The sequence below is a fragment of the Natator depressus genome, chromosome 4 (assembly GCF_965152275.1).
Source record: "Natator depressus isolate rNatDep1 chromosome 4, rNatDep2.hap1, whole genome shotgun sequence".
Classification (NCBI taxonomy): domain Eukaryota; kingdom Metazoa; phylum Chordata; order Testudines; family Cheloniidae; genus Natator; species Natator depressus.
Window position 1 is genome coordinate 119,681,332 of NC_134237.1, and position 26,598 is coordinate 119,707,929.

General features: G+C 43.1%; 1 protein-coding gene and 1 long non-coding RNA gene across 2 annotated transcripts; one reads left to right on the plus strand and one right to left on the minus strand.

Moving 5' to 3' along the window:
- Positions 1 to 2,554: 2,554 nt before the first annotated feature.
- Positions 2,555 to 4,650, minus strand: ADRA2C (adrenoceptor alpha 2C). Its single transcript, XM_074951769.1, has one exon. It carries the CDS (start codon positions 3,941 to 3,943, stop codon positions 2,639 to 2,641), a length of 1,305 nt encoding a protein of 434 aa, XP_074807870.1. The 5' UTR covers positions 3,944 to 4,650; the 3' UTR covers positions 2,555 to 2,638.
- A 128-nt stretch (positions 4,651 to 4,778) lies between these two features.
- Positions 4,779 to 25,284, plus strand: LOC141986813 (uncharacterized). Its single transcript, XR_012639368.1, has 4 exons — positions 4,779 to 5,100; positions 6,891 to 7,029; positions 13,242 to 13,384; positions 17,987 to 25,284. It is a non-coding gene; the product is annotated as an uncharacterized LOC141986813 (long non-coding RNA).
- The last annotated feature ends 1,314 nt before the right edge of the window (positions 25,285 to 26,598 follow it).

Genomic DNA, 26,598 nt, shown 5'->3' on the forward strand with positions numbered 1-26,598 from the left:
AATATTAGTCTATGTATCAGTCAAAAGAAAAAAATTAATATTCTTTGGGGGAGTTCAGTCAAATGAGTAATTGTAAATAAAGGTAAAATAAAACCACAGGGAAATGCCCTGCTTTCAAGTGCATTGCTGTACAGATCAGATGGTCAGCATCTGCAGAAATCTTTCCTTATTCAGTTATGTAAAAGCAAAAAAACCAGAAAATAAAGCCACAGTTTGTTACACGTTCCAAGCAATTAAAATGATTTTATGGCAAAGAAATTACTTTTAAGGCATATGTCCTCTGTTCCATCCATACTTCACCCCCACTCAAATTTAACTGTCAACCATCTTTTCTCTTTCAGACTCCGTCTGTTTTCACAAAGAAAAACACAGGGAAATGACTGTTTACGGCATGCCAATCTGATTTAAAAATTAGGAGTGCAACAGTGAAATGTGTCTGCAGAGTGAGAAGCCACTCCAACCTGAGCACCCAGTGACAAATACAAACCTTTCTGGTGGTGAGAATGGATATTTTAATGAAGCTTTCCAGCATCTCCGAGGTAGCATATTTACCATGTGTTGCTTTGGTTGTTCTGACAATTATATAGTTTATTGACTTATTTAGCCCCACACTGCCATCTCATGCTGCCCTCAGACTACCTGAGTTTGCCTCACCGCCCCTTCATACCATTTTAAAATGAATTCTCCATTTTACAGAAGGGAAAATGGCTTATATTTTTCTCATCTCCGCCACTTCCATTATTTTCTAATATTAGCAGCCTTGTGTGTGCCCTGCATCAAGACGGCTGCTTTCATCTAACCATCAGTAGCTTGCAAAGGTGGGACAGCCCTTCAAAACAAGTCTTAATGCCTCTTCTTTCAGAGTGTGAACATTTAAACCAAGTTTGAATCTTTTCATCACTTGAATCCTTATTTCCCCCAAAAGGCTATAGGTTAAAGAGCCTGAATTTGAAAATGTCCCAATTTGGTTTTCAGCTGAACCATTCAAACTCAGTGGGCCACAAGCTGTAGTCTTTACTTAGGCAAAACTGCCATTTGAGTTAGTCCTGAAGGGAAACAGTCTATTAAATCTACACCTAAACCTGAACCACTGAAGACCTGCATCTATGCCCAAGATTAGTCTAAGTGAACTGAGCAGTAATAATATAAAGCAGATAAAACAGCCTAAGTTACTGGTTTATCATTTTTGACATAGGGATCCCAAGGAAAGAGGGTCTGTTGACACCTTCCTGTAAAACAGCCAGCAAGGAAGTGGATATCTCATGAATCAAAGCTATAGATTTGATTTGGATGCTTCAAGGTGCCTGCCGTATTAGATTAGATCTCTTTCCATTTCAGGGAGTTGTTTACTAGGGAAAGGTTTATGTGGCAGATGCCAAATCCTACTGCCTATGGAGGGAATGATGTGCATAATAAGACAGAGCAGAATTTCCTCCCTCAGACAGACGCACCTTGCAGCAGTACAGTTGGAGAGGGACTGTTCGATTCTTTAAATGTTGGCTGAGTCTTACAGGCAATTGGAAATCTGTTGATGAATGCACAGATGCCATCCTGTTTCTCATCCTACCCATCAGCAGTTATGGGATTTCATAAATCCCTGGAGGGGGGGGAGTGTTTGTTTTAATCATTGCTCAAAACACAAATTCGGACTCAAACTATAAGTGCAAATAGAAAAATGAGAGATTAATAATAAAGGATTGGAACAGCCATCCATCCACAGAAATGTGTTCTTGTATCTCAGTGATCATCGGCTGCTTTTGTTTCTCATTTTAAAAAGTAAATCTAATGGGTTTAATTTGCCCTAAGATTGTAAATGTGAAGGATTTAAAGCATCTGTGGTGTGGGGATTGCTGTTCCTTTGAACAGCTGCACAGCAGGGTGCCGTCAACTGCACATGTGAGAATGAGACCAGAACCCAAACTCAGCCCCTGAGACTAGCCCCTTTTGAGGGGTATTGAGGGAGAGAGGAAGAGAAACTCTCAGGGGTATATGCAAAGGGCCACTAGAGGGCAGAAAGCCCCAAGTACCTGTTTTCACTTAAGCCCTATGTAAAACCACAATTGAGAAAGGTTTAGAGTACAAAGGTTTATTTAGAAAAGAGTTTGGATTGTTCTTTAGAATTTTTTTTGGCAAACACTTAAATCCTTTCAGACTATCAAAGACTGTCAGTGGCTATTACTTGGCATCTTCTTTCTCACTTGTCCCCCACCTCACCAGTAAAACCTGGTTTCTTCCTGGGATGAGTCCAGCACAAGTCCCAGCTTCTCTAACTGCTAATAAACACCTGCTAATAAATCTCCCACTCCACCACCAATCCATCCCTCCCTCTCCCCATCTTTGATTGGCTTTTAGACCTCAGAGACCTTTACAGTGGTCATCATGCCTGAAACATAATGTCCCACCCTCTTCTTTATGGTTCCCCTCCAAGGTCAAAATGCAAATTCATCTCCCCTCCCCTCCGTCATTTATCCCTCTTAACTCAAACACTGGTTCCCCCACCCCCACTTCACTCCATTCCAAGGTCAGTGAACTCACACCCTTACTCACATCCCCCACTTCTTCACTACTCTACTCCAGCACTCAGGCCCCTCTCCTCTCCACTCCAAGGTCAGTGCAGACCCTTCCCCTCCACTCCAGCTCAGTGCAAAAAATTCTTCTTCTTCTTCTTGAAGAGGATGTGTTTGAAAGACCTGCGGAAGTCCTGGTTGAAGATTGTGTAGATGACCGGGTTGAGGGAACTATTGCAGTACCCGATCCAGAAGAAGAACTTGAAGAGAGTCTCAGGGACCTCACATGCCTTCCGGCAGATGCCATAGAGGCTGTAGCTGAAGAAGAAGGGGAACCAGCACACCACAAAGACCCCCATGACCACAGCCAGCACAAAAGTGAAGCGTTTCTCCCGGGCCTGGGTGACTTTCTTACGGCAGACACTGCTGCGCTTCCTGCGGCGGTGAGAGGAGAAGAGATCCCTGGAGCGATTGCTGGAGCGCTTGGAGGAGTAGGAATATGAGAAGGACTGGCTCTTACTGCTTTTGCGGGGGTGCTCATCCCGGCTCCGCCTCCGCCTGCTCTCTGAAGTGCTGCTCTCCTCCAGCTCAATGTCCTCCAGCTCTGAGGCTTTGCGCCACTGGTGCACCGAGTAATGTCCATTCTCCCCTGGCTGCATCCTCAGTGACGTGCAGCCCCGAGGGGCCCGGCTCAGCCCATTCTCAGACAGGGAAGAGCCCTCAGGCACCGTGCGCTTCTCAGAAAGGGTCCTGGTCCTCAGCTTGGCCACCCGGTAGATGCGGACATAAACCAGCACCATGATCAGGCAGGGGGCGAAGAAGGAGCCAATGCATGAAGAGAGGATGTACCAGGTTTCATCATTGAGTTTGCACAGGGGGAAGAGGTCCCCCTCGGGGTCTCGGTACACGGAGATCAAGGGGGGGAAGGAGATAACAGCTGAGATGAGCCAGACAGTGAGGATGATCCCCTTGATCCTCCGTGGGGTCCGTTTGAGGTTGTACTCCACCGCCTGGGTGACAGACCAATACCTGTCCAGGCTGATGGCGCACAGGTGCACTATGGAGGATGTGCAGAACAGCACATCCAGCGCCAGGTAAATGTTGCACCACGCTTTGCCAAAGTACCAGTAGTCCATGATCTCGTTGGCCAAGGAGAAAGGCATGACCAAGGTGGCCACCAGGATGTCAGCGCTGGCCAAGGACACCAGGAAGAGGTTCTGCGGGGCTCGCAGCGCCTTGCTGGTCAGCACGGCGATCACCACCAGCACGTTGCCCACGATGGTGAAGACGATCAGGAAACCCACCACAGCTGCCAAACTGGCCACAGCCCCAGGGGAGTAGTGGGAGGGAGGCTGCTGCAGGGGCGAAGAGGAGGGGAAGGCAAGGGAGCCATTGGGGGTGCCAACACTGATGTTCATCAGCACCAGCAGATCCATGGTGGGAGTGGGAGGGTCCTATTCAGCCATGGGGGCCAACCTCCCAGCCCCGGAGACCAAGCCACTGGGGCTGCCTCTCCAAGTTGGTGCCTTCATCCCCACCACGGGGGAGGAGGCTGCTTCCTTCTGTCACACAGCCAGCTGGAGAGCGGGGCTTCCCCTCCGCCCCCCCCAAACAAAATATCCTGCCCCCTCCCCCGGCTGTAGGCTTTCCTCCTTGCTAAGTACCCAGGCACATGGCCGAGCCCAGGAACGGCCGGCACCAGGCGGGCTCTGCTTTCCCCCTGCTCCTGTAATCCTGCCGGGGCGGGCAGCGGAGGTCAGGAGGCGCCCAGGGGTGCAGGTTACCCCCCCTCCGCGCCGCTCTCCCGGGTCAGGAGGGAGCCAGCACCGCGGAGTGGCGAGTGCCCCTTGCGCGGAGAGCTCCGAGGCGGCGGCGGCGGCGGCAATCCCATTCGGCGGCGCCTCCTCCGTTCGCCCCGCGCCGGAGCGAGCTCGGCGCGAAGCCGCAGCTGCCCGCTCGCTCCGCTGTAATCTCACACGCGGCTCCCCATCAGCTGCCTGCCCGGGCGATCTGAGCATGCTCCGTCCCAGCACCGAAGCAGCCGCTGCCTGCAGCCCGCGCCCGCCCCTCGCTCGCTGGCAGCTACAGGCTGCAGCCCCCGAAGCCGGCTGGCAGCGCGCCCTCCTCTGCTGCCTGGTCGCGCCCAGGCGCCGCTCCGCCGCCCGGGGCTGCAGCCGGGGAAGGGGGCGACACGCGGCGGCTGCGATCCGGCGGCCGCTCCATCGCGTTAGCGCGGACCCGCCTTGGGTTGGTTTTTGTTTGGGTTCCCCCCACCCCCCAATACTTCCGCCTCACTCTGCAGCCAGCGTTGCCGCCCCTCGGCGCCCCGCCATGGGGGGGATGCAGTGGCTAGAGTCTGTCCTCCTGGCGCCGTTTCCAAGCCAGCCCTCGGTGCTGTATTGTCTTTTCTGGTCACAGCACTAACTTTGCGGGTCCGATCGCGCCCCGCACACCGGCGTGTGAAGCGGCAGGTCAATGCTGTGCCCGCTAGAGGCCGCTCTGACAGTGCCCGTCCCACCGCAGCTCGGGGTAGGAAGCCCAGCGGGAGATGAAGCGGACCACAGCGGCGTTTCATCTCCCAGCTGTGTGTTCTGTGAGTAACGGGGACGGCGCTGGCAGTTTGTGGGACCTTGCAAAGGGGTGCGCGGGGGGGAGGGGGGGGGTTGAATTTCTTGATTTTTATTTATCGGGATTTCGTTCTAAGCCTTGTAAATCTAGCATGCTGCTTCCCCCCCAAAAAACAGAGTCTGGCTCTCCCTCTGCACTTTAGCTGGAATGGATTGGAAAGGTGGTTTATAACTGATCTTTAAAAATGCACTGTGTTTGCGTTTAGATCTGCAGATCAGCTTGAAATACACAGATCGGATTGTGAGGTGCACCTTCATAGGTGGAATTAAGGGTAATACTCTTCTAGAGCCTGGTCTTCCTATTTAAGGCAAAACTCCAGCTGATTTTGATGGGAGCAGGATTGGGCGCTTAATGAGCTGAAAGGGCTTTTTAAGTTTAGGAAATAAGTCTTGTTCTCTGGAAGAACTCAGTGGCACAGGAGACTATTATTAATCTCTGGTATCTGGGGATCAGGTTCAGAACGTGATGTTCCCTTGTGGTCATTGACAAGCCAAAGGCTATAACAGGGCATGTTGAGCTGTTTTCTTCTCTCAGACCCCAGACCTTGGCACCTGTCCAGAAGATGTGAGCTAATAACATAAGCACAACCGCAACGAATATGTTACTTCTTCTTCTGAACATCCCGTCTTCTCTGAGTCTGTCTTTTCGATTACAAGTTCTTGGGGCAGTGTCTCTCTCTCAGTGCTGAAAACCAGTGCTTTAGTAATTGAAATTGCTGTGTGCTTTAGTGAAGCAGTGAATTTGCCAATGCTTTAATAATAATAACATAATTTTGCTCACATGGTTAGTCCCACAGATTTCAGGTGAGCTGGCCTTGGAATTCAGTGTCCACTCCCGTTAGTGTCAGTGGGGGCTCTGAATTTAGAGCAACATATGGCTTTTAAGATTGAGCTTGTGTTGACAGAGCTGAATGGAGATGTTTGTGTATTACCAGCAAGTACTATGCTTGCTCCTTGTAGCCTGTTTAATAATCCTTCACGCTCATGAGCACCAAAGGCACATTGGAATAATGTAAACAGTAAGGATACGTTTGATGCTAACAGGAGTGGCTTTTATTGTCTATAGCTGAGTTACTTTATAAAGGATTGAGTCAACAATGATCAGATACGATATTGCTTGATTAAGTGCTAACAACATCCCCATTTTCCATATTGCAACTTTAAAAAATGCAAAACAAATATATGCAATATAACAATCTCTGCCTTGTGAAAATTAGGGAAAAGCTGAATATCTTTGAAACAAATGTTGTCACAATGATGGCTTTTTACATATTTAAGGCTTCTAGAGCATAGTAATGTAGGGCTGGCAGGGACCAGTCTAACCCCACATGCTGAGGCAGGAAAAAGTAAATGTTAATTTAGGGAAATTTTCTTGATTTTTTTTTCATTTTTTCATTTCTTCTCATACTCAAAATTTAAATGCTATGATCAGATTTTTTTGGTCTGACCCAGCTGACTTTGGCACAGGACCAGTGTTGTGATGAGGGCAAAGATGACTTGCCCACCTTTGTGTCTCCTGGATCAAGCTATGGAATGGTCCGTTCTCTAGTGTAAGTTAGAGTAGCCTTTAGACTACTCTAATTACACCCAGCTGTACACAGCTCCAAAGGGATGTTCTTCCAGCTGGGGATAGCCAACTGCAGAGGAAATGCCACTGGACCAGGGGCCAGGATCTTGCTCTGAGCCTTATAGTAATTTTTGTCTATGTGTAGGACATTGGGTTCTGATATTTCCTCTTCTGAAAAATTCATTTCAGGATTGTGAAAAAACCTGGGTTGATGGCAGTGGTGCATGACATCCACCAAAGAAATGCAGTATCTGTAGTGCCGATTCCCCAGTGCCAAACCAATATGCCTCAATTGTTACCTGGAAGGAGCCACTCTCGGACCAAGCAGGTATTTCAGTAACTCCACCCACGAGTCAGTCCTTGGCCGTGCTCTTCAAAGCCAAATCTCAAAGGCACCAATTAGTGTCAAATCCTCAGAGCCATATCAACCCACCTCAAATCTTCAAATCCTTCTCACCCCACTCAGAAAGGTAGTCTTGCTGACTTCAGGGGACTAATTATATAAATAAGGCAAGCAAGCTGGATCTGAACCATTTGGTTTAGAATTTGGTGAATACATGCATGCTAAATAAGTTCAATAAACAGTACAAACCTACTCGTGTACAGAGACCTTGCAAACGAGTGGTAAAGATACTACCATATGCTGTTGACTTTGTTTGCTATTTCCCTCCCCCACCCCCCCACAATCTATTTGGGCCCTGTTTGAAATCTTTGATAGACTTCAGTATATCTCTGTAGCTAAGAAAGGATGGTCTGGTGGTTAGGGGACTGGTCTAGCGCTCAGGAGAACTGGGTTTAATTGCTTATTCTAGCACCAACTTCTTGTGTATCCTGGGACAAGTCACTTAGTCTCTTTGTGCCTGGGTTCCTATCTGTAAAATGGAGGTAATAGTACTTCCTTGCCTTACAAGAGTATTATGAGGATAAATGCATTAAAGATTCTGAAGGACTCAGCTACTATGGTAATGGGGATATATAAGTACCTAAAACAGAGTGTATTGTTGGTTCATTTTTTTAACTCAAAGTATTATGTGAATGCTCGCTGCCCACTTAAAAAAAAAATACCTGGCGAAAAAATACAAAAACTGAAAGTTATCATAAAATGAATGAAAAGTAAAATCATGATTCATGCTTAAAGTATAACTTCATCATATTTTGGGACCATCAAGCCAAGAAATGTTGAGAGGATTATAAAACAGCTTGAAGCAAATTTGTTTCTTTCATTTGATCTGAAGAGAATGAAAACACATCTAAGAGAACAAAACTAGACAAGAAAACACAACAAATACGACATTATAGGGAACTTAGCCCCTGCTTCACCAAAGTGCTTAAGCACATGCTTAATTCTAATCGCATTGAGTAGTCTTGTTGACTTCAGTAAGAACTACTTGTGCTTAATTTTAAGCATGTGCTTAAGCGCCTTGCTGAATTAGGGCCATACATATTTATGGTTCAGTCCTGGAAGGTACTGAACACTCATGCAGAGTGTGTAACTTACCAACGTGCTTACCACAGTGCAACACTCGGGTTTCAGATGGAGTGGAAGGTGTTCAGCACTAAAGCTGGTTGGGACTTTTCCAGTGAACTGCTTTTTTGTCAGAAAATGCTGATTCATGTAACCAAAATTGTTTGCAGGTATGAGCTGGTTGACAATTTTTTTGCCTTTTGAAACAAGTTTTGAACCATCAAATCATTTTGTTTGGACATTTTCAAAATGGAAAATTCTGTTTTTTCCAGTTGAAAATGACTTTTTGTTTCCAAATTAAAGCTAATTATAGTAAATAATTAAAATGTTCAAAACTGAAATAAAACACTTTCAAATTATCAAAGTATTTCGACTGACCTGAGCCAATCTTTTTTCCAGATTTTTGTTTCACAAATATTTTCATGATTTTGACTCTTTGTCCCATTCAGGATGGGAAATTTTTTTTTTTTTGACATCTTGAAAATGTTCACAGGATGGAAAAACAGATTACCCCTCTGCTCTCCCTAGCCCCTCACAGGAGCAATCAGCATCTAGTAGGAAGGAGCCTTAAGGTCTGATTTTCAAAACAGGCATGCTCCCTAAATAGGAGGTCAGCAAAAGCACTGGGTGCCCAGCACCTCTGAAAAATTCAGACCCTTAGGGATTATATCAAGGGGTCCCATTGGCAGTGCTGCAAGTAAGATTCAAGGTTCCCATTTTAATTGCCTGTTCTCATGGATCCAGGGTTTTGATCTAAGGCTCTGGATACTCTAGAGAGCTTATAGCAGGGCAGCTGCAAGCTTTCTAGTATAGCCACACTAAGCTGACGGGAGAGAGTTCTGCCATCAGCTTAATTTCTCCATCCTCTACAAGTGGCAGTGTCAAGGTTCCTTCCCCACTCTGAACTCTAGGGTACAGATGTGGGGACCTGCATGAAAACCTCCTAAGCTTACTTTTACCAGCTTAGGTTAAAACTTCCCCAAGGTACAAACTATTTTACCCTTTGCCCTTGGACTTTCACTGCCACCACCAAACTTTATCTGGGTTCCTGAGAAAACGTTGTTTGGAAACGTTTTTCCCCCAAAATCCTCCAAACCCTTGCACCCCACTTCCTGGGGAAGGCTTGATAAAAATCCTCACCAATTTGCATAAGTGACCACAGACCCAAACCCTTGGATCTTAGAACAATGAAAGAGCATTCAGTTTTCTTACAAGAAGACTTTTAATAGAAGTAAAAAAGAATCACCTCTGTAAAATCAGGATGGTAGATACCTTACAGGGTAATTAGATTCAAAACATAGAGAATCCCTCTAGGCAAAACCTTAAATTACAAAAAAAGACACACAGACAGGAATATTCATTCTACTCAGCACAGCTATTTTCTCAGCCATTTAAAGAAATCATAATCTAGCGCATATCTAGCTAGATTACTTACTAAATTCTAAGACTCCATTCCTGTTCTGTCCCCGGCAAAAGCATCACACAGACAGACACAGACCCTTTGTTTTTCTCCCTCCTCCCAGCTTTTGAAAGTATCTTGTCTCCTCATTGGTCATTTTGGTCAGGTGCCAGCGAGGTTACCTTTAGCTTCTTAACCCTTTACAGGTGAAAGGATTTTTCCTCTGGCCAGGAGGGATTTTAAAGGTGATTACCTTTCCCTTTATATTTATGACAGGCAGTAACAATGTCAGCGAGAGAAGCTCTCCTGTCAACATAGCACTGTCCACACTGACGCTTAAGCCTGCATAAGTTATATTGCTCAGGAGGACATGGCTAATTCACACCCCTGAGCGACATAATTTATGTCGACTTAGGCTATGGCTACACTATAGCTTAACCCCATCTCTGCTGAATCTATAAACTTTCAGGTAAGAGACTTCTTAAACACAACGTGCACCTTACAGTGCTATTCCCAGGAGAACCATTCCCAATGTGAGTTGTCTCTTAGATCATATACAGCAGCAGTAACATGAGAGTAAAGTATGACTGCAAGTCTTACTCTATAAAATGGGGGCAAAACATTGTCTGCTTCAGTTTCTATACATGGGCCCAGATCGGCACACTTTTCTCCATGGTTTTTACTCATAGGAGGAGTCCTATGGTAATCAATAAGGTTAGTGTGAATAAGGACTTCTCTCATGAGTAAGGATTGAAGAATCAGGCCCTATTTTTGCTCTTTGATAAATGGCCTGTCATTCAGACGTCAGCGTGATATTATTTATATTACAGTACTACCTGAAGGTCCCTTTCAGGGGGTCAAGACCCATTGCTCTATGCAGTGTATACATACATAAATGCTGCTCTGAAGTGCCTGCAATTTAGCTAGAGTAGACAGACAAAGGATGAAAGATAGAAAGCATTTTCTCCATGTTACAGATGTGGAACCGAGACACAGATTAAATGACTTGCCCAAAGTCACACAAGATTTCTGTAGCAGAACCAAGAACTGACCCCAAAACTCCTCGCTCCCAAGTATAATGCCTTAACAACAAGACCATGTTACCTCCTGTTGCTATAGGGACACTCTGAGATTAAAAAAACATGGACTTTTATATAACAAATGCTCCGGCATAGGTTATAAACAGCACCTTCAATTATTAAAACTGAAAGAATTTTAAAGCTCCAATTTGTTTGGTTATTTATGTTGTACAAATACTTTTTTCTCATGGCTGGGACAACATACCTCAGATGAAACCATGTCATTTTTATTTATAGTCGGTCTCATCAATTTGACTTTCAGGTCCCCATGCACTAGCCCGGTGGTGTAATATGTGGGTTTTAGAGACAAGGTGGGTGAGGTAATATCTGTTATTGGACCAGCTTCTGATGGTGAGAGAGACAAGCTTTCGAGCTTACGCAGACCTCTTCTTCAGGTCTGGGAAACTAACTCAGAGCGTCACAGCTAAATACAAGGTGGAACGGATTGTTTAGCATACCTAGTTAGCACATATCTCAAGGGACCATTCAAGATGAAGTGGTCCATTAACACCGCTCCAGTCATAAGGAGGAAAAGAAGGGGAGACAGCATTTGGGGGGGATGTTATTTGTGGGTTACAGATTGTTCTCTTCTTTCGTATGGCTGGTACAGAGCAGCAACTACAATGTTACCTGAAGCTGACGGAGCCAAATTGCCACATCAGGAGTAGCAGAATTTATTGCAGTGATGCCTCCTTCATGTTTATACATTGGGCAGTAGGTAGTGATATGTTCGAATGTCTGTCATGGGGAACCACACTCACATGCTGGGGGAGTCCTTGATTTTCCATTTGTGCATTAGATGTCTGCATCTACCATGGTTGGTTCGGATTTGGACGGGTTGTTGTAGTAAGCCATAAATCCAGTGTCTCTATTCAGTCCATGATTTGTAGTGTCTGGCAAAGTTATGAATTTAAGCTCCCAGGCTCACCTTTTGAAAGTGTTTTGCAGGTTTCTTTGAGGACGAGGACTGACAGATCAGATATAGAGTGATCGCTTTGTGAAAAGTGTTCACCACAAGTGATAGGGTGTTTTGGTCTTTTATCATTTACCTGAGTGAGTTAATTCACGAATGCAGTGGTTGTCTGCTTTCACCCACATAGTTGCTATTGGGGCATTTAGTGCACTGGATGGGGTATATTACATGTTGTGATAGGCATGTGTAGGACCCATGCATGGCAGGTGTTGATCATTGTAGCAGTGGAGATATGTCTGCAGGCTTTGCAGGTGTTCTGGCAGTGTCTGGTGCCACTTTGAGTTGGTGTGTCCTGGCCTGTGGGGAGCTTGCTTCTGATAATGAGGTTGGGGAGGGGTTGTTTGAAGGTCAGAAGAAGGGGTTCAGGAAAGATTTCTTTCAGGATGCAGTCCCCATTTAGTATGGGTTGTAATTGTTTGTTGATATCCCACATGGGTTCCAGTATGGGGTGGTAGGTGACAACTAGGGATGTGCAGTCAGAGGGGGTTTTATTTCTGTATTGAAGAACGTTCTCTCGAAGTATTTGGGTGGCCCTTTCTGTGATGCAATCTACTTATCTGGTGGAGTGTCCATGTTTGGTGAAGGCAGCTTTTATAGTACCTGGTGCACCTTGTCTATCCAACATCCTGGGACCAGCACAGCCGCCACACCACAATATCTGGGTTGTCAGTACTGCATAGAAATGTTTAATTTTTTTTTAAAATGCTTCAACTGGATATGGGTTTTTTTAGGTGTTTGTTCATCTTAAATTAGGTAAATATATAATTTCACAAAACCTACCTTTGAGTTCACCTTTGCCCTGATAGTGTTTCTTTAAAGTTGTCATTTTATAGAAGTGGATGTTGATTTTTTTTTATGATACTTTGTTGGCATAAGAATGTTTAAGTGATTGGATTGCATGTATGTGATTGACAATAGATGACTGCAAATGGTAACTTAGAGTTCATCTCTGTCACTGTCTAATACGGTAGCAGCTGGAAGCAGTTGAGGTACACCAAGTAATAGCATCTTGGTTTAAATGGAACTGACAATACGGTGCTTTCAGGGAAGGGTCATTGACTCTAGAACTCATTTCCTCCATCCTCCAGAAATTACGGGGCCAAATTCTATGTTGTGTTTATGCAGGAGGCCAGGGTAGATTATCATAATGGTCCCTTCTGGCCTTAATATCTGTGAAATAAAAATCTCTGAAATCTGTTATCCAACCCTGATATGAATCCTATAATGATATACTCCTGTACAGTGAGTGAGAGTCACCAACAGGCCAACTCTTGGCAACCTCCAACACTGGGCTTCACAAGAAAGCTGTGATTTGAAATCCCAGGATTTGGGACTTGAAATAATCCCCTATCTAATGCTAGTGGGCAAAACGATCCACCTTGCTCAGATTTTAACCTAAAATTCACCTAGTAATTTGACTCTCCTGTAGGGATGTATTTATCCTTTGCTTAAAATAAGTTGAAACAGAAGTTTTGGTTCAACAAGAACCAAAACAAATATCTGAGACGGTGCGATTATTTGGCAGTCTTGATACAGAAAAAATAAATTCCAATTGTAATTATATAAAAACAATGATGAATAAATGTACAATAATATCTGTATTGTTGTTTTATTACTTCTGCAGTACCAAAGGTGAGAAACATAGCACTGAAAGAGGGAAATCAGTACAAACACAATAGTCCATGTTCTTATTTTGTTACACCAGTCTGATCCCAGTGTAATTTCATTGAAGCCAGTGGAGTGACTCCGGATCTTCATTAATATAAGGTGAGATCCCAATGTGGCCCACTATATGTAATTAACAGTATACCACCCCAGCCTATGAATGCACAAGTGGGAAAGCTCTCTAGAGTACAGGTGCCAAAAATGGTTCAGCTTCAGAGAGCTCTGTTGATTTCACTGGGGGGATAATGAGAGCTAATCCTAAACATCTAGGGGGGATTTGGAAAGCACAAATAGCAGTGAGGCATCCAACTCCAATTAGAAGTTACTTGGAGTTAGGGCCCAGATTCTCAGATTTATTAAGGTGCCTACCTCCCAGATCTGGACTTAGGTGCCTGTTTGTTTATGTTCTACGGGGAGATTCTTCAAAACAAAGACTCTCTCCCTGACCGCAGTGGGCTTTGGGTCATGTCCTTAGTTCACATCCTTAGCCTTCTATAAGGCTTCATGAAACCTACTGCGACTAGTGCTCTTTGTAGCATTTATAGTTGAACACACCCGCACGCACTGTTGACATGTTTGTATGAGAGCCAGAAGAACTTGGAAGAGCTCTCTGCTGAGCTAGTTCTTTCTTTTCATAGGGATCTTCCAAGTATACAGAATGTTCAACAAGGTTATTTCTATTTAAAAAAATAAGAGCCTCCTGCCCCCTTCAAACCACAAAGTTATTATCATTGCAGAAAGGGATACATCCCTTTTCTAATAAATAAGGGGAAGAGTTCAAAGGGCAGGTAGGCTTTCAACTCCCATTGACCTAACGGCCCTTTGTGACTTGGAAAACACCCCTAGATAAACAAAAAGGATGATAGGGCAACCTGATCTACTAAACATCTGGAAGTTCTCTTTAATCTTTAAAAGTAGACTCAACATCAATATTGAAAATGATGCAGACTCACCAGTTGTAAAAGCAGTTCATCTGCTGACAATACATTCGGTGCAACTGTACGCTGGTAAGAGACATGATTTGTGTTATAAATCTTCTACATAATGCTGAGATCCAATTGAATGGATGAGCTGGAAGTTCCATAAGTAGTTAAGGAGATAAGCTGGAATACAAGCCATGGGATATCAAAATGAGATAAAAGGCAAAGAATGAGTAGCCTGTCCTAGATTTATGCAGTTACATTGTGAGGGATTCAAAGCATTTTTAAACTTGAACATAGGTTTCAGTGGGTGTGTGATTCTAGGGTATGATATAAGCATTAATGGCCAGATTTTTAAAAACCCTAGGGATAGTCTTTCAGGTGTTCAGCACCCACATTTGGGGCCAGATTTTCAAAAGTGCTCAGCCCCCCCACTGCTCCCATTGTCACAATTATAACTAGATTTGTTGAGCTCTTTTGAAAAATTCACCATTTATGTTGATGCTTACATTGGAATTGAGCTCTTTTGTGAAGTCCGCCTCCAGTGAGAGCGAGCTCTTTTGAAAATATGGCTTATAATCTTTTTATTTTTCTTTCGGTTGGAGTGAATGAGGTGTCCCAAATCAGTGGGTGCACAGTGCCTCCTTCTGCTTGCCCTACCAATGGTTGGCACGAACCACTGGCAGCAGCATCCTCTGCCACAGCACCACCAACCATAATCCCCACTCGGAGGAGAGGGGAAGGCCTGGGGGTGGGGCTTGGAGAGTGAGCCCACCTTACATTCCACCCCACAGCAAGGGGTCCCATGGTGCTGGGCCTGGCTCCTCACTCTGGGCTTGGTGACTTGCTGGACACAATCAGTGTGCCACTCATTCAAATGTGGCCCAGCTGCCTGGCTATTATGACAGAGATGGCTGGGCTAAACCTGAGATGGGGGGGCTCTCTGCAATTGCACACATTGACCCCAGGTAAAGCTGCCACTGCGTTCAATTCATTAGGGCTCTGGTTCAGAAAGCACATGTTTAATTTTAAGATCATGCAAAGTCCCATTGGTTTTATCTGCAGTTGGTCAGAAGAAAATGGAGGTTTATTCCACAGAAAATTTCGTTTTGGTCAAAAAGTGAACTTTTCAGCTGAGAACTACTAAAACCACCAACCTTTCAGGCAACAGTTGCCAAAACCAGAACATTTTTTGGCCATAAACCAAAAACTGTACAGTAAAGAGCCAGTCCTTTCATCTGCTAAATGTGCTGAAGAGTGGTTCTGAAGCAAGAGTATTTAGTTCACAGTGAAAGCACAGCAAGAGGTCTAGGAAGCACTGTCATGTGTGGACCCACTGTTACTCCTCGCCCGTGCAGAGGGACTCAAGAGATATGGCTACCCTTCCTCTCTCACCATCTTTTACCTTTTTTGGAGAGTGTGGCTGGCAGCATTGTTGGCTAGACATTGTTGCCATGGGAATGCACAACTTGCCGTTATGTCCAGTCCTTGCAGAGGAGACCCCTTGAGATCTTCCTCTCTGTACCATCTGGCATCTTCGTGCCAACCATTGGTAGGGCAAGCAGAAGGAGGCACTGTGCACCCACTGATTTGGGACACCTCATTCACCCCAACCGAAAGAAAAATAAAAAGATTATAAGCCATATTTTCAAAAGAGCTCAGCTCTCACTGGAGGCGGACTTCACAAAAGAGCTCAATTCCAATGTAAGCATCAACATAAATGGTGAATTTTTCAAAAGAGCTCAACAAATCTAGTTATAATTGTGACAATGGGAGCAGTGGGGGGCTGAGCACTTTTGAAAATCTGGCCCCAAATGTGGGTGCTGAACACCTGAAAGACTATCCCTAGGGTTTTTAAAAATCTGGCCATTAATGCTTATATCATACCCTAGAGTCACACACCCACTGAAACCTATGTTCAATCAGTGTCAGCCAATCTGGCTCTAAGAAAAAAATAATTTAAAAAGATAGTTAAATTGTGCACGCAATTGAAATCTGAGAGGGAGCTACGGTTTCAAAGGCGAGAGCAGGGAAATGTTGCACTTGTGGTGTTTCAGTCAAAATAATGTAAAGCAATGTCATAACCAATTTCTTTGACAAACTCCCGGAAACCATTCCCCCTTGTTCAATTACCATTTCCTGGCTTCCTGGCATTTAAGCCCCATAGGTCATGTGATTGGGTGACTTTGCCAGCTTAATTCTGTTCACACAGATACTCAAGACAAACTCAGTCAGCAACCACCGGAAGAGCAGTCACTCACAGGCTGATATTTTGGCTTTCATTTAAGTCAAAGGTTTTTGGGCAAAAGCCCTGAGCAGACTGTCATCTCTCCTGCAGTGCACACTCTGCTGTTCAGCCTCGCTATAACCAGCATAACAAGTCCATTTCGTCTCCTTCTACCGCATGGCTTATTCTGCCCCATAAAGAAAACAAATCTACAATCAAATTATTGAAAACTTGAAGATCAGCATCATTTTGCCATTCCTTCTGGGGCAGCTACTTGCTAAAGTGCATTGAATACAATGTGGGATTTAATATTAATTAGGAATGTGCCTATATTGAAGCGTATGAATTACAGGCAGTGAAAACAGATTATTCTGCACTGTCATGAGACTTGCATAGTTTTAAAAATATAAATGCAATAATATCCAGCACTAGGCATTAATTCATTTTATACTGCCTTTCTGTATAGATAATGGGCCTGGGTATATATGTTATCACTTACATCCGTTTAACACCGGTCTAAGTTGATTAACTTCAGTGGAGTTCCTCCTGATTTACACTGGAGTAAGTGGCAGGAGAATAAATTCCAATGTGTCCTTCCAAACAGACACAGAAAATTTGCTAAGGTAGCATGTGATGTACTTTGAAGAACAAACAACAACAAAAAATCCTATTAACCTTAAGGGCCATATTGTGTCTGACTGCTCCAGTAGTCTTCTTGTGCCCTTTTCTCCCTCCACCCCCTGCATTGAAGTCCCCTGTCATGCTCCTGCACAATAGCTGAGCCCCACTGCAGCCCTCCCTCCCCCTCTTCTGGAACAGGGACTGCTCCCTTCTGGCTCCTCCTTCAGAACAGGCTGTGGGTGCAGGGAGGAGGCAGGACCACAACCCCACTTCTGTAATAGTCGGCAAAACTGGCAGGGCACGTATGTGCTGCTCACCCTGAAGGGTGCACTCATCGTGCAAGCTGGAGATCTCTGGCAGGAATTCTGACACCATGAGGATGAATTCTACCTGCAGGTCTCACTAAGGTAGTGGAGCGCCACACTACCCTGCCATGGGTCAGTGCCAAACGGATGTGACTGAGCCTTATAGCAGCAAACTACATTTGAGGTTTCTTAAATGGCCTCTCCCCTTAGAATAATACTAGAGTCTAACATTTTTTGCCTTATTTTGAAAGGTGCATCCAAGCATCTATTTTCATGAACAACTTTGTGCATATTTACAAATGGAAGGAGAGCAGAAACTGCAGCAGACTGTACTTTAGTTGATAGCCTCAGTAGCTGGAAGGCAGTATGGGGATGGGATGGTGTTCTAAAGATTACTAGCGATATGGGAAGGAGGAGGCTTTTACTTCGAGCTTTCCAACAGCAGTGTCTATTATTGTTCTTTACATGGAATTGCCATGACATGTGGGCTACTTTGTGTGTAAAACAAACAGCCCATTCCATGAGTTCTTCTTGCAGGTAACATGAGATATAGATGAAAGTGGATATGTGGTTGTTCATGAAGAGCATACAGTCAAGCATACACTTACTGTGTTATCTTCTCTTTTTTCAGACGTGAGAAATGTTTGTAGAGGACTTCAAGAACAAACCAAATTTCAGGCGGTTTAGCTGGTGGAGTGTCTCGAACCGAAAACCTTCTGAAGAACATATATTAGTATCACTGCACTGCTAATTTATTTTGAAAGGAGAAACTGAACAACTATTGGAAATGTATATTGTAATGGGATGCAGAAATATATTCTTTACTATGCTTGAGATTTCCAGCTTTTCAAAGAAGACGAAATGTTTGTTTTCAAATGCCAATGATCCATGTTTCTGGTTGCCTTTTATGTGTTTCTGAATAGATTGCCGTTGGAATTAATGGCATATATCAGGGCGTTCATTGTTAAGTATGAGTAATACTGTCAATTTTGCCACCATGTTGCCTTTTAACTCTTGACTTATCTATCTTCTTGTTTCCGTGAAATGGTGCTTCAATATCCTTGCAGTGACAACACTGAAACACCTATATAATTGGTGTGTGTGTGTTTGAGAAACTGACAAAGAATACTTGACCTTGAAGAGTAAGGGTGTATGGGAACAAGGGAGCAAGATTTCTTTGCTTTCGGTTGAAAATTTTATTATGATAATTTGCAACCATTTCACCCCCTTCTATTTCCTTACACAACCACCCTGGGAGTCACGATCCACCACTTCAGAAACACTGACTGAGTGAATCATCACAAATGCAGTTCCAAATTAGTGAATATAAGTTGGAACATAGTCTAATTAGGTTTTTAATAATGACAATAAAGTTATCAGATATGTAATTCTGCAGTCTAATTACAGTGGTCACACTTTATTTATTATTATTATTACCTAGCTCTTGTAGTTTTTTTCATCAGCAGATTTCAAAGTACTTTACAAAGGAGGGCAGTATCACTATCCTCATTTTGCAGATGGAAATAGAGGCAAAGAGAGTGGAAGTGACTTGCTCAAAGTCAAGCAGTAAGTCGGTGGCAGAGCCAAGAATAGAACCTCGCTCCTTAGTCCCAGTCCAGTTCTCTTTTCCCCAAGGCAACACTGCCTCCCTTTGCAGGACAGGGGAAGTAGGTGTATGTTTTAGCTGCCGTGATGGTTAAATAAATAAAATGATTGTGATGCTGTATGGCATATGGGAGACACTTTATGATATTGTTAACACCAATATTATAAAATGAATCTTACCTTACATGGCATATCTGGAATCTGTGAAAATGTTATGATTAGCCAAGTATGATGATCTTGTTTGTATCACCTTTGTATTGTAAGTTATAGATATGTATGGTGTATCTCTATTTCCAAACTTGTGCTGTGTTTCTGGGTGACCCCCCCAGACAGATTGGCATCAGCACTGCCTAGCCTGTTCAATGGCCCATCAAGGGTCATCAATGGTACAATGAACCCATTGAAAGGAGCCAGCGGATACACCTTAGGAGTCAGCAGGATTATAGGGGCATGCCTGTGGACAGAGAACTCTAAGGCTTTTCCATGCAATGTGCTGGGAAGCTTGTGTTTGGGACACAGGAAGTACATGCCACACGGCAAAAGGAATATAAAGGGCAGCTGCATCATGTCTATTTTGTCTTCATTCCTGCTTCTTACCTCTGAAGTAACTTTTCTACAAACTGTAGCTCTGAACAAAGGACTGAATGACCCATCCAAGCTGTGGATGTGTTCCAGAGGGACCTTCAAGCCAGCAAACTCACTAATACTGCTAAGAACCTGATATATGGACTTTGAAGTCTCTGTATGTATCTGACTGCTTTACCATTTAACAGCTCTCTTCTTTCTTTCTTTTATAATAAACCTTTAGTTTTAGACACTAAAGGATTGATGGGCAGTGTGGTATTTTGGGTAAGATCCAAACTAATATTGACCTGGAAATATGGTGGCCTTTTGGGGTCAGAAAAACATTTTGTATAGTGAGCAGAGTTTCAAATAACTTTTCACTGAACTGGACCTAGGTGCAGATTGGGAGTCAGAGAACTGGAAGGCAATAAAGGGGGCTGTGTGATTTCTTCTTAAGCTTCTTGATAACCAGTGTGGGGGATCAGGAGCACAGTTTGTGACTGGTTGGTGGGTCTAACTTCATTGTTAACCCCCAGTTTGGGGAAAATCTGATCTTTTTACAACCTGCCCTGACCTTGGCATTTTCAGTGAGGGCTGCCCCAGGCATACCAGGTCACAGTGATGACCCTGTTGACAGAATTTAAGGGAGGAACCTGTGTGCATGTAGCTCTACTAGGTTAATAATATTTAAGGAAACCACACGGGAAAAATCTGGTTTCACAATTACAAGGAGGACCCTCTTGACTGGCTGAACCTACTCATCTTCAAATAGAGCTGTGAGACACTGCTGTAGAAAGCCTGTCAAAGTTCCAATGGAACTTTTTTTCTGTCTGAAAATGCTGATTAGATGGAATCAAAATTTTCTTTGGGTACATGTAGATTCTGTCAAAATGTTCAGTGGAAACCAGCCTGGCTAGCCAACCAGGCTACCTGCCTCATTTCCTGCCTTCCTGTCAGGTGGGCAGGCTTCCTGGCTCCCTGCCTTCTGGGCTGCCTGGCTCCCTGAGCTCCCAGGCTCCCCACTTACCCAGACTCTCCAGCTAGTTGGCTGCCTGGCTTCTTAGGCTCCCTACCTAGCCAGGTTCTCTGCTTTCTGGCTCTCTGGGTTCACCAGCAAGCTAGCTCCTGGGCTGCCCAGCTCCCTGGATTGCCAGCTCCTCAAATGGGAAGCTGGCTTGCTGGCTAGCCAGCTCTCTGCCTGGAATTTTGAAAAAAATCCATGTTGGATTCCAATAAACCATTTTGGAAAGGTAACATTTTCTGGGCAACAGAAATTCCAGTTTTTGCTCCCCAGTTCTGCTACTGCAACTGAGAGCACAATCCTCCTGGTTTAGAACATCAGAGGAAACACACAACTTTTGTTCCTATTTTCCCTAGTGTTCCCTAACCTGCTCTTTATCAATAACTGTTCTTACATGCATCCGATGAAGTGGCTTTTAGCCCACGAAAGCTTATGCCCAAATACATTTGTTAGTCTCTAAGGTGCCACAAGTACTCCTAGTTTTATTTTGTTTTTACAGAGTTTTCATTGCTTCATCATTGTCTGAGTTTCTTGTCCTTATTTGTTCTTTTAAATATCTGCTTTCAGCAAGGAGTTTAGTATTGAATTAGCCATTATTGAGTCATCATTAATAATATTTCATCTCACTTAGTAGTGGGTCTGCTTTCTCCCTAGCATCTCTTTTCCCTCCTATGAAAAGAGCCCTTTCATTAGAATTTACTCACTCTACTTGTTTTTGGCCCTTATCTTTTCCCTATTTTCTCCACCATCATTTATGTCCCATTTGTGTTTTGACTTCTCTTCTCTAATGAAAGTGTATGCTGTTATCTTTAGCAGCTATAGCCCACACCTATTGTAGACATAGAGTGTCTATCTGCTTCTTCTACTTCCATGGTTCCTTAAAGAAAGGGAACTTAGCTGAGTATTGACAGTACCCTTGACACAAAAGAAAACACGCTTCTCCAGAAAGGCTGGGAATTGGATCCAGAGTGTAGCTAGGCACATTAATGCTTGTATGTGTTGAGTATGGAATGGACTTGTATTCCTGCAAAATGCCCCGTCCCATCCGACATTCGGCATCTCTGCTGGACTAGTGTGCCAGGCTGTGCAGGGGGACTCCAGGACACTGTGAGCACAGCAAAAGTTTATCACGCTGCAGTGCCATGGTAGAAGGAGGAAGAATAACATTGCTTGTGACACCCCTGTGATTAGAAAAATGTGGTGGTGTTTATCCACTGAAACTGCTGTTCGTAAAAATATGTTCACCTTTTCATGAAACTGGCATTTCTGCCCCGACGTAAGCTGAGTGTGTTTCCCTTACTGTGTGCAGTATTTCCATGACAATGTGATCTGTCTCTGTAAGAAACTGGCTGGGCTTTTTTTCTCCCCATGATTTTCACCTCTGTTCTGGGCTTCCTTGATTTGTCTGGTGTGAGCATATGAGTAAATGTGATATGAAAACAGTGAAAGTATGTTCTTCTTTTGTTTTGTTTCCTCTTTTTGCTACTCACTGCAACATTTGTTTGTTCTTTTTATCCTTCCTAGAAAAAGGACAAATTTGCAGGTACATATAGTGAAGAGCTAAGGGGGATGGTGGCTGGACTATTAATTACAGCAGCCAAATTAGCATAGGTGCAGCTGGTTAGCAAATGGGAGCCTGAGTCACTGGAGTCAGGATTAGAATACCCCAGAAATGTGAGAAGCAGGGGGGTTAGCCAAGGAAGCTCTGGGTTAAGACTTAATATGATTTTTGGCTAAGGCCTCTATGCCATTATTTATGGTAACTCTTATTCCGTGCTGTTTTTTGTTTTCGTTCCTTTCGCCAGAGAGGGAAAGACTAATAAGGGGGGTTTTCTTTTACCTTGACTGCACTGAAGCACCCTTTTTTCTTTCTAAGATGACTCAGCTGTTTAGTCTTTACGGCTGTTTCACTTTGCTCCATTTAAGCAGGGTTGCTGATATGTTGGCGAGGTTGGTGTTCATTTTTGTATGAGTAGAAAGCTCAGCAGCCCAGGTACTAAACTGGCTTCCTTCTTTTTCTCTTGAACTAAAGACCTGCTTCTTTAAAAATCATGATGGTAATAGTCTGGGACAGAAACGAAGAACCAGGACGATTTTGTCAGTAGGAAGATTTCCTCTACCAAATGGGAAAGAAAAGCTACCTTTAGCATTGCTGTCTCTTCTTCTAGCCTCTCAAGATGTAGCTGAAGGAGGCGTTAAAAGGTATGCATAATTATCTGAAGCTATACTAGACTGTTTTGACATACAGCAATCTAGAGGATGCCAGCCGGGGATAAGACGACAATTGAATGAAGCAAGTGTACTCAAAGAAGGGCAGTTTAGTGGAGAGGATGCTAGTGTGCAGTGTATTTCAGGATTTATCTACGTACTGGAATGAGCCCACTGGCATTGGATTACCTACAGGCATTAATGAATTTAGGCTTATAGTAGTACCCCACTGAGAGTTCTTTGTGGCCTTGCTTATAAAATGACTCCCCTCCCCCATTTTACAAGTGCGTCACAGAGAGGAAGTGGCTTGCCCAATCTCACATAGGAAGTCTGACTCAGCTGGACCTTGAACACCTGTCCCTTGAGTCTTGGGCTAATATGTCATACACAATACTATCCTTCTAGCACTTTGTGGGTGTGGCACGAAGAGGCCTATGCTATTCATACTCTCAATTCAGAGGGCCAAGCTCTGTCCTAAGATATACACTGTGTAACCCCAGTGATGTCAAAGTCAAGACTAGAGCTGGATGAAAAATTACAATTCTGATTTTGAACATTTTCAGGGGGGACACCCCTAAATGTCTAGTTTCTTTTTTAAACAAAAAAACCTCTGCAAAATAAAAATTTTGGGGGGAGGGGTTCCATTTTTCCCCCTCTACATTTTGTCACTGGAAAAGGAAGACATGGAGTAGGGGAATAATAACCAGAAAATGTTTTGTTCCAAAACCTGATACATTTACAGGCTTGCAGGAGGGGGTCATAAAAAAAGCAGACAACATTAAACCAATTTTCTGTGAAAATTTTCAGTTTTGAGGAAAAAGCTATTTTTCACTGGAAAAAAATTGTTGAATGTAAAGTTTGACTAGCTGTGAAGATCTTTCCAGCTGCTGGTTTTTATGTACACACTGTGGCTAAGTTTGACTCTGGATAACACACTGTGCAGCACCATGTAGATCTTTGGATCTGATTTTGAACTTGCAAACACTTCTGTAAATAAGTGTTTAGAATTCCCCTACATATGCATATTTGCATAGGATCTACTCTAAAGTAAGCTAGGTATACGTTCTCTAGCATGCCCCCTGATGGTTACATGAATAATAATACACTTGTTTAAGGTCAGGTGGTAAGAGAAATTTGCTTGAAATATATAGAGCAGGAACTGTACTTGAGATTAAAAAAGAAAATGCTATGGCACACCAAAAATAGACAAGTGTATCCAAACACATGTATAATATGTCTTCATTAAATGCTTTATAATACAGGGACTGTTTTTTTCACTGTGCGTTTATCTACCTTGCTTTGGCCCTAAAGGATCATGATGATTCAAGGAATGTACTTTTGATCAATTTATAATTTTAAAATATTATGGATTTTATTTGATTCTTAATATGGTAAATTATTTACTAATGTGTAGTATTTGTAGTGCTGATCAAAATTTGGAATGTCCATCCTATGGAAGATTGAGATTTTGAAATTTGGTTTCATCCTGAATCATGAGGAAAAAGTGGAAATCTAAGACTTTTTCACAAAGTGAAATAATCCACAAACAGTTTGTTTAAATCTTATTGAAACTTTTCAATAAGGGTGAAACACTTCATTTCAACTTTATTTCAATGAACATATTATAATATAACAAAAGTAAAAATAATAGTTGAAATGAAACATTTCAATTATGTCCCATGAAAAGATCAATAAAATTATACATTCCCACCAAACTTTTTGATTTATTTGCATCAGCACTTTCCAACAGAGAACTTTTTCCATCAGAAACGTTTGACCAGCACTACTTATTTGTATGTGATAATGGGATATTGACCTAGGTTGGAATCAATGATTGTGCCGTTCGTTCATTTCCTGTTCATGGCTTGATGGCTTTTGTGCGTGTGACTTCCTCAGGCAGGGAGCTTGTGTAGTGACAATATCAGGATATTAACCACTTGTGAAGCATTTATGTGCTTAATAAGGGATTATTTTAAATACAAACATTTTGGGGTGTGCTTCTCCTGGGCAGCATGGTCAGTGCATCAGCAGCACCATGGTTTTCCAGTGAGGAGCTCCAATCTTAAACGGCAAACAACACTGTGTGCGCATGCATTTGTGCGGAGAAAAGGTGTTGGTGAGGTCATGGGCTGGGAGGAATGGAGACGCAAAACTGCTATCTCTAGCTTTTAGCTGAGGTGGAGTTGCCTCAGGAACAGACTTTTTATTTTTATGTAGTTTCTTAAAAATTCATTTGAAAGAACTTCAGAGACCAATCTGCAAGGTATTGCTGCAGCTAAGGCACTGGGTGGTGGTCACAGAAAGGGCAGCAATTGCCTGCAGTCACCATACTGTGATATCAAAGGTACCACAGTCTTTCCTCTTCAACTAGTATTGAAAGCACTGGAGTAAATCTCATGCTCCAGAGTGGTAAATATTTGTGAATGTTCATTTTAATGATGTCTCCTGTAATCTATTGCAAATTATGCCCATTGACTTTGTCATAAAAATAAAGAGAAGGGGAAACCACCTGTCTGTGTGATGCTTTTGCCGGGAACAGATCAGGAATGCAGTCTCAAACTCTGTTAAGTTAGTAAGTAATCTAGCTAGAAATTTAGATTTCCTTTTGTTTAATAGATGGTAAAATATGCTGTGCTGGATGGAATGTATATTCCTGTTTTTGTGTCTTTTTGTAACTTAAGATTTTGCCTAGAGGGATTCTCTCTGTTTTGAATCTGATTACCCTGTAAGGTATTTACCATCCTGATTTTACAGAGGTGATTCTTTTACCTTTTCTTTAATTAAAATTCTTCGTTTAAGAACCTGATTGCTTTTTCATTGTTCTTAAGATCCAAGGGTTTGGGTCTGTGTTCACCTGTACAAATTGGTGAGGATTTTTATCAAGCCTTTCCCAGGAAAGGGGGGTCGGGTTTGGGGGGATATTTTGGGGGAAGACGTCTCCAAGTGGGCTTTTTCCCTGTTCTTTGTTTAACATGCTTGGTGGTGGCAGCATACGGTTTAAGGACAAGGCAAAGTTTGTACCTTGGGAAGTTTTTAACCTAAGCTGGTAAGAATAAGCTTAAGGGGTCTTTCATGCAGGTCCCCACATCTGTACCCTAGAGTTCAGAGTGGGGAAACGAACCTTGACAGACTTCAACATTGTAATCCATAATAGACACCATTAAAAAGTCACTATTTATTCCTTGATACCAATGCAATCACTGTTTCCACTATACCTAGAATAGGAAAAAAACAGAGTCACCTGATGTGTTACTATCTGTTAATTATCAGTAAATACATTGACCACCCACAGTGAATAAAAATGGGGCATTTGAAACATACAGTGGATGCCACTTCTTTTTCATTCTCCAATGGATTCATGTCTTCAAATACTTTTATTCATTAATGTGTTAGAAATTAGGATGAAGATAAATATCAAGGTGATTACATTTAAAGCATTTTTAAAATATTTATTTCATTTTCTTTCAAATGCCTGCAGATTGTTCTAAGCAATCTAGGGAGAGGCGAGAAATATAAAAGTGAATTATTTATCCTTCTTATCCTTTAAATTGTTGTGCCTGCTTAAAACAGACAAAGCTTTGTATTATTCCTCATTCTATAATGACTTTTTTTAAAAAAGCAAAAGATTGCAGAAATCTTCACATTCTCCCCCTAGCTGGAGATTCATTCTTCCCAAATGGCCAGGTATCAGAGCTGTTGTTAAAGTGAATGACTCTGGCTCTGGTAAACAGTTCCGGTAAATGCTGAGGGCTGTAGTCCGTCTGCAGGGAATACTAAACAATAGCTGAGAATGGAGTACAGTGCGTGCAGTATGATTATGAACATTGTTATTTCCCTTCCCTACA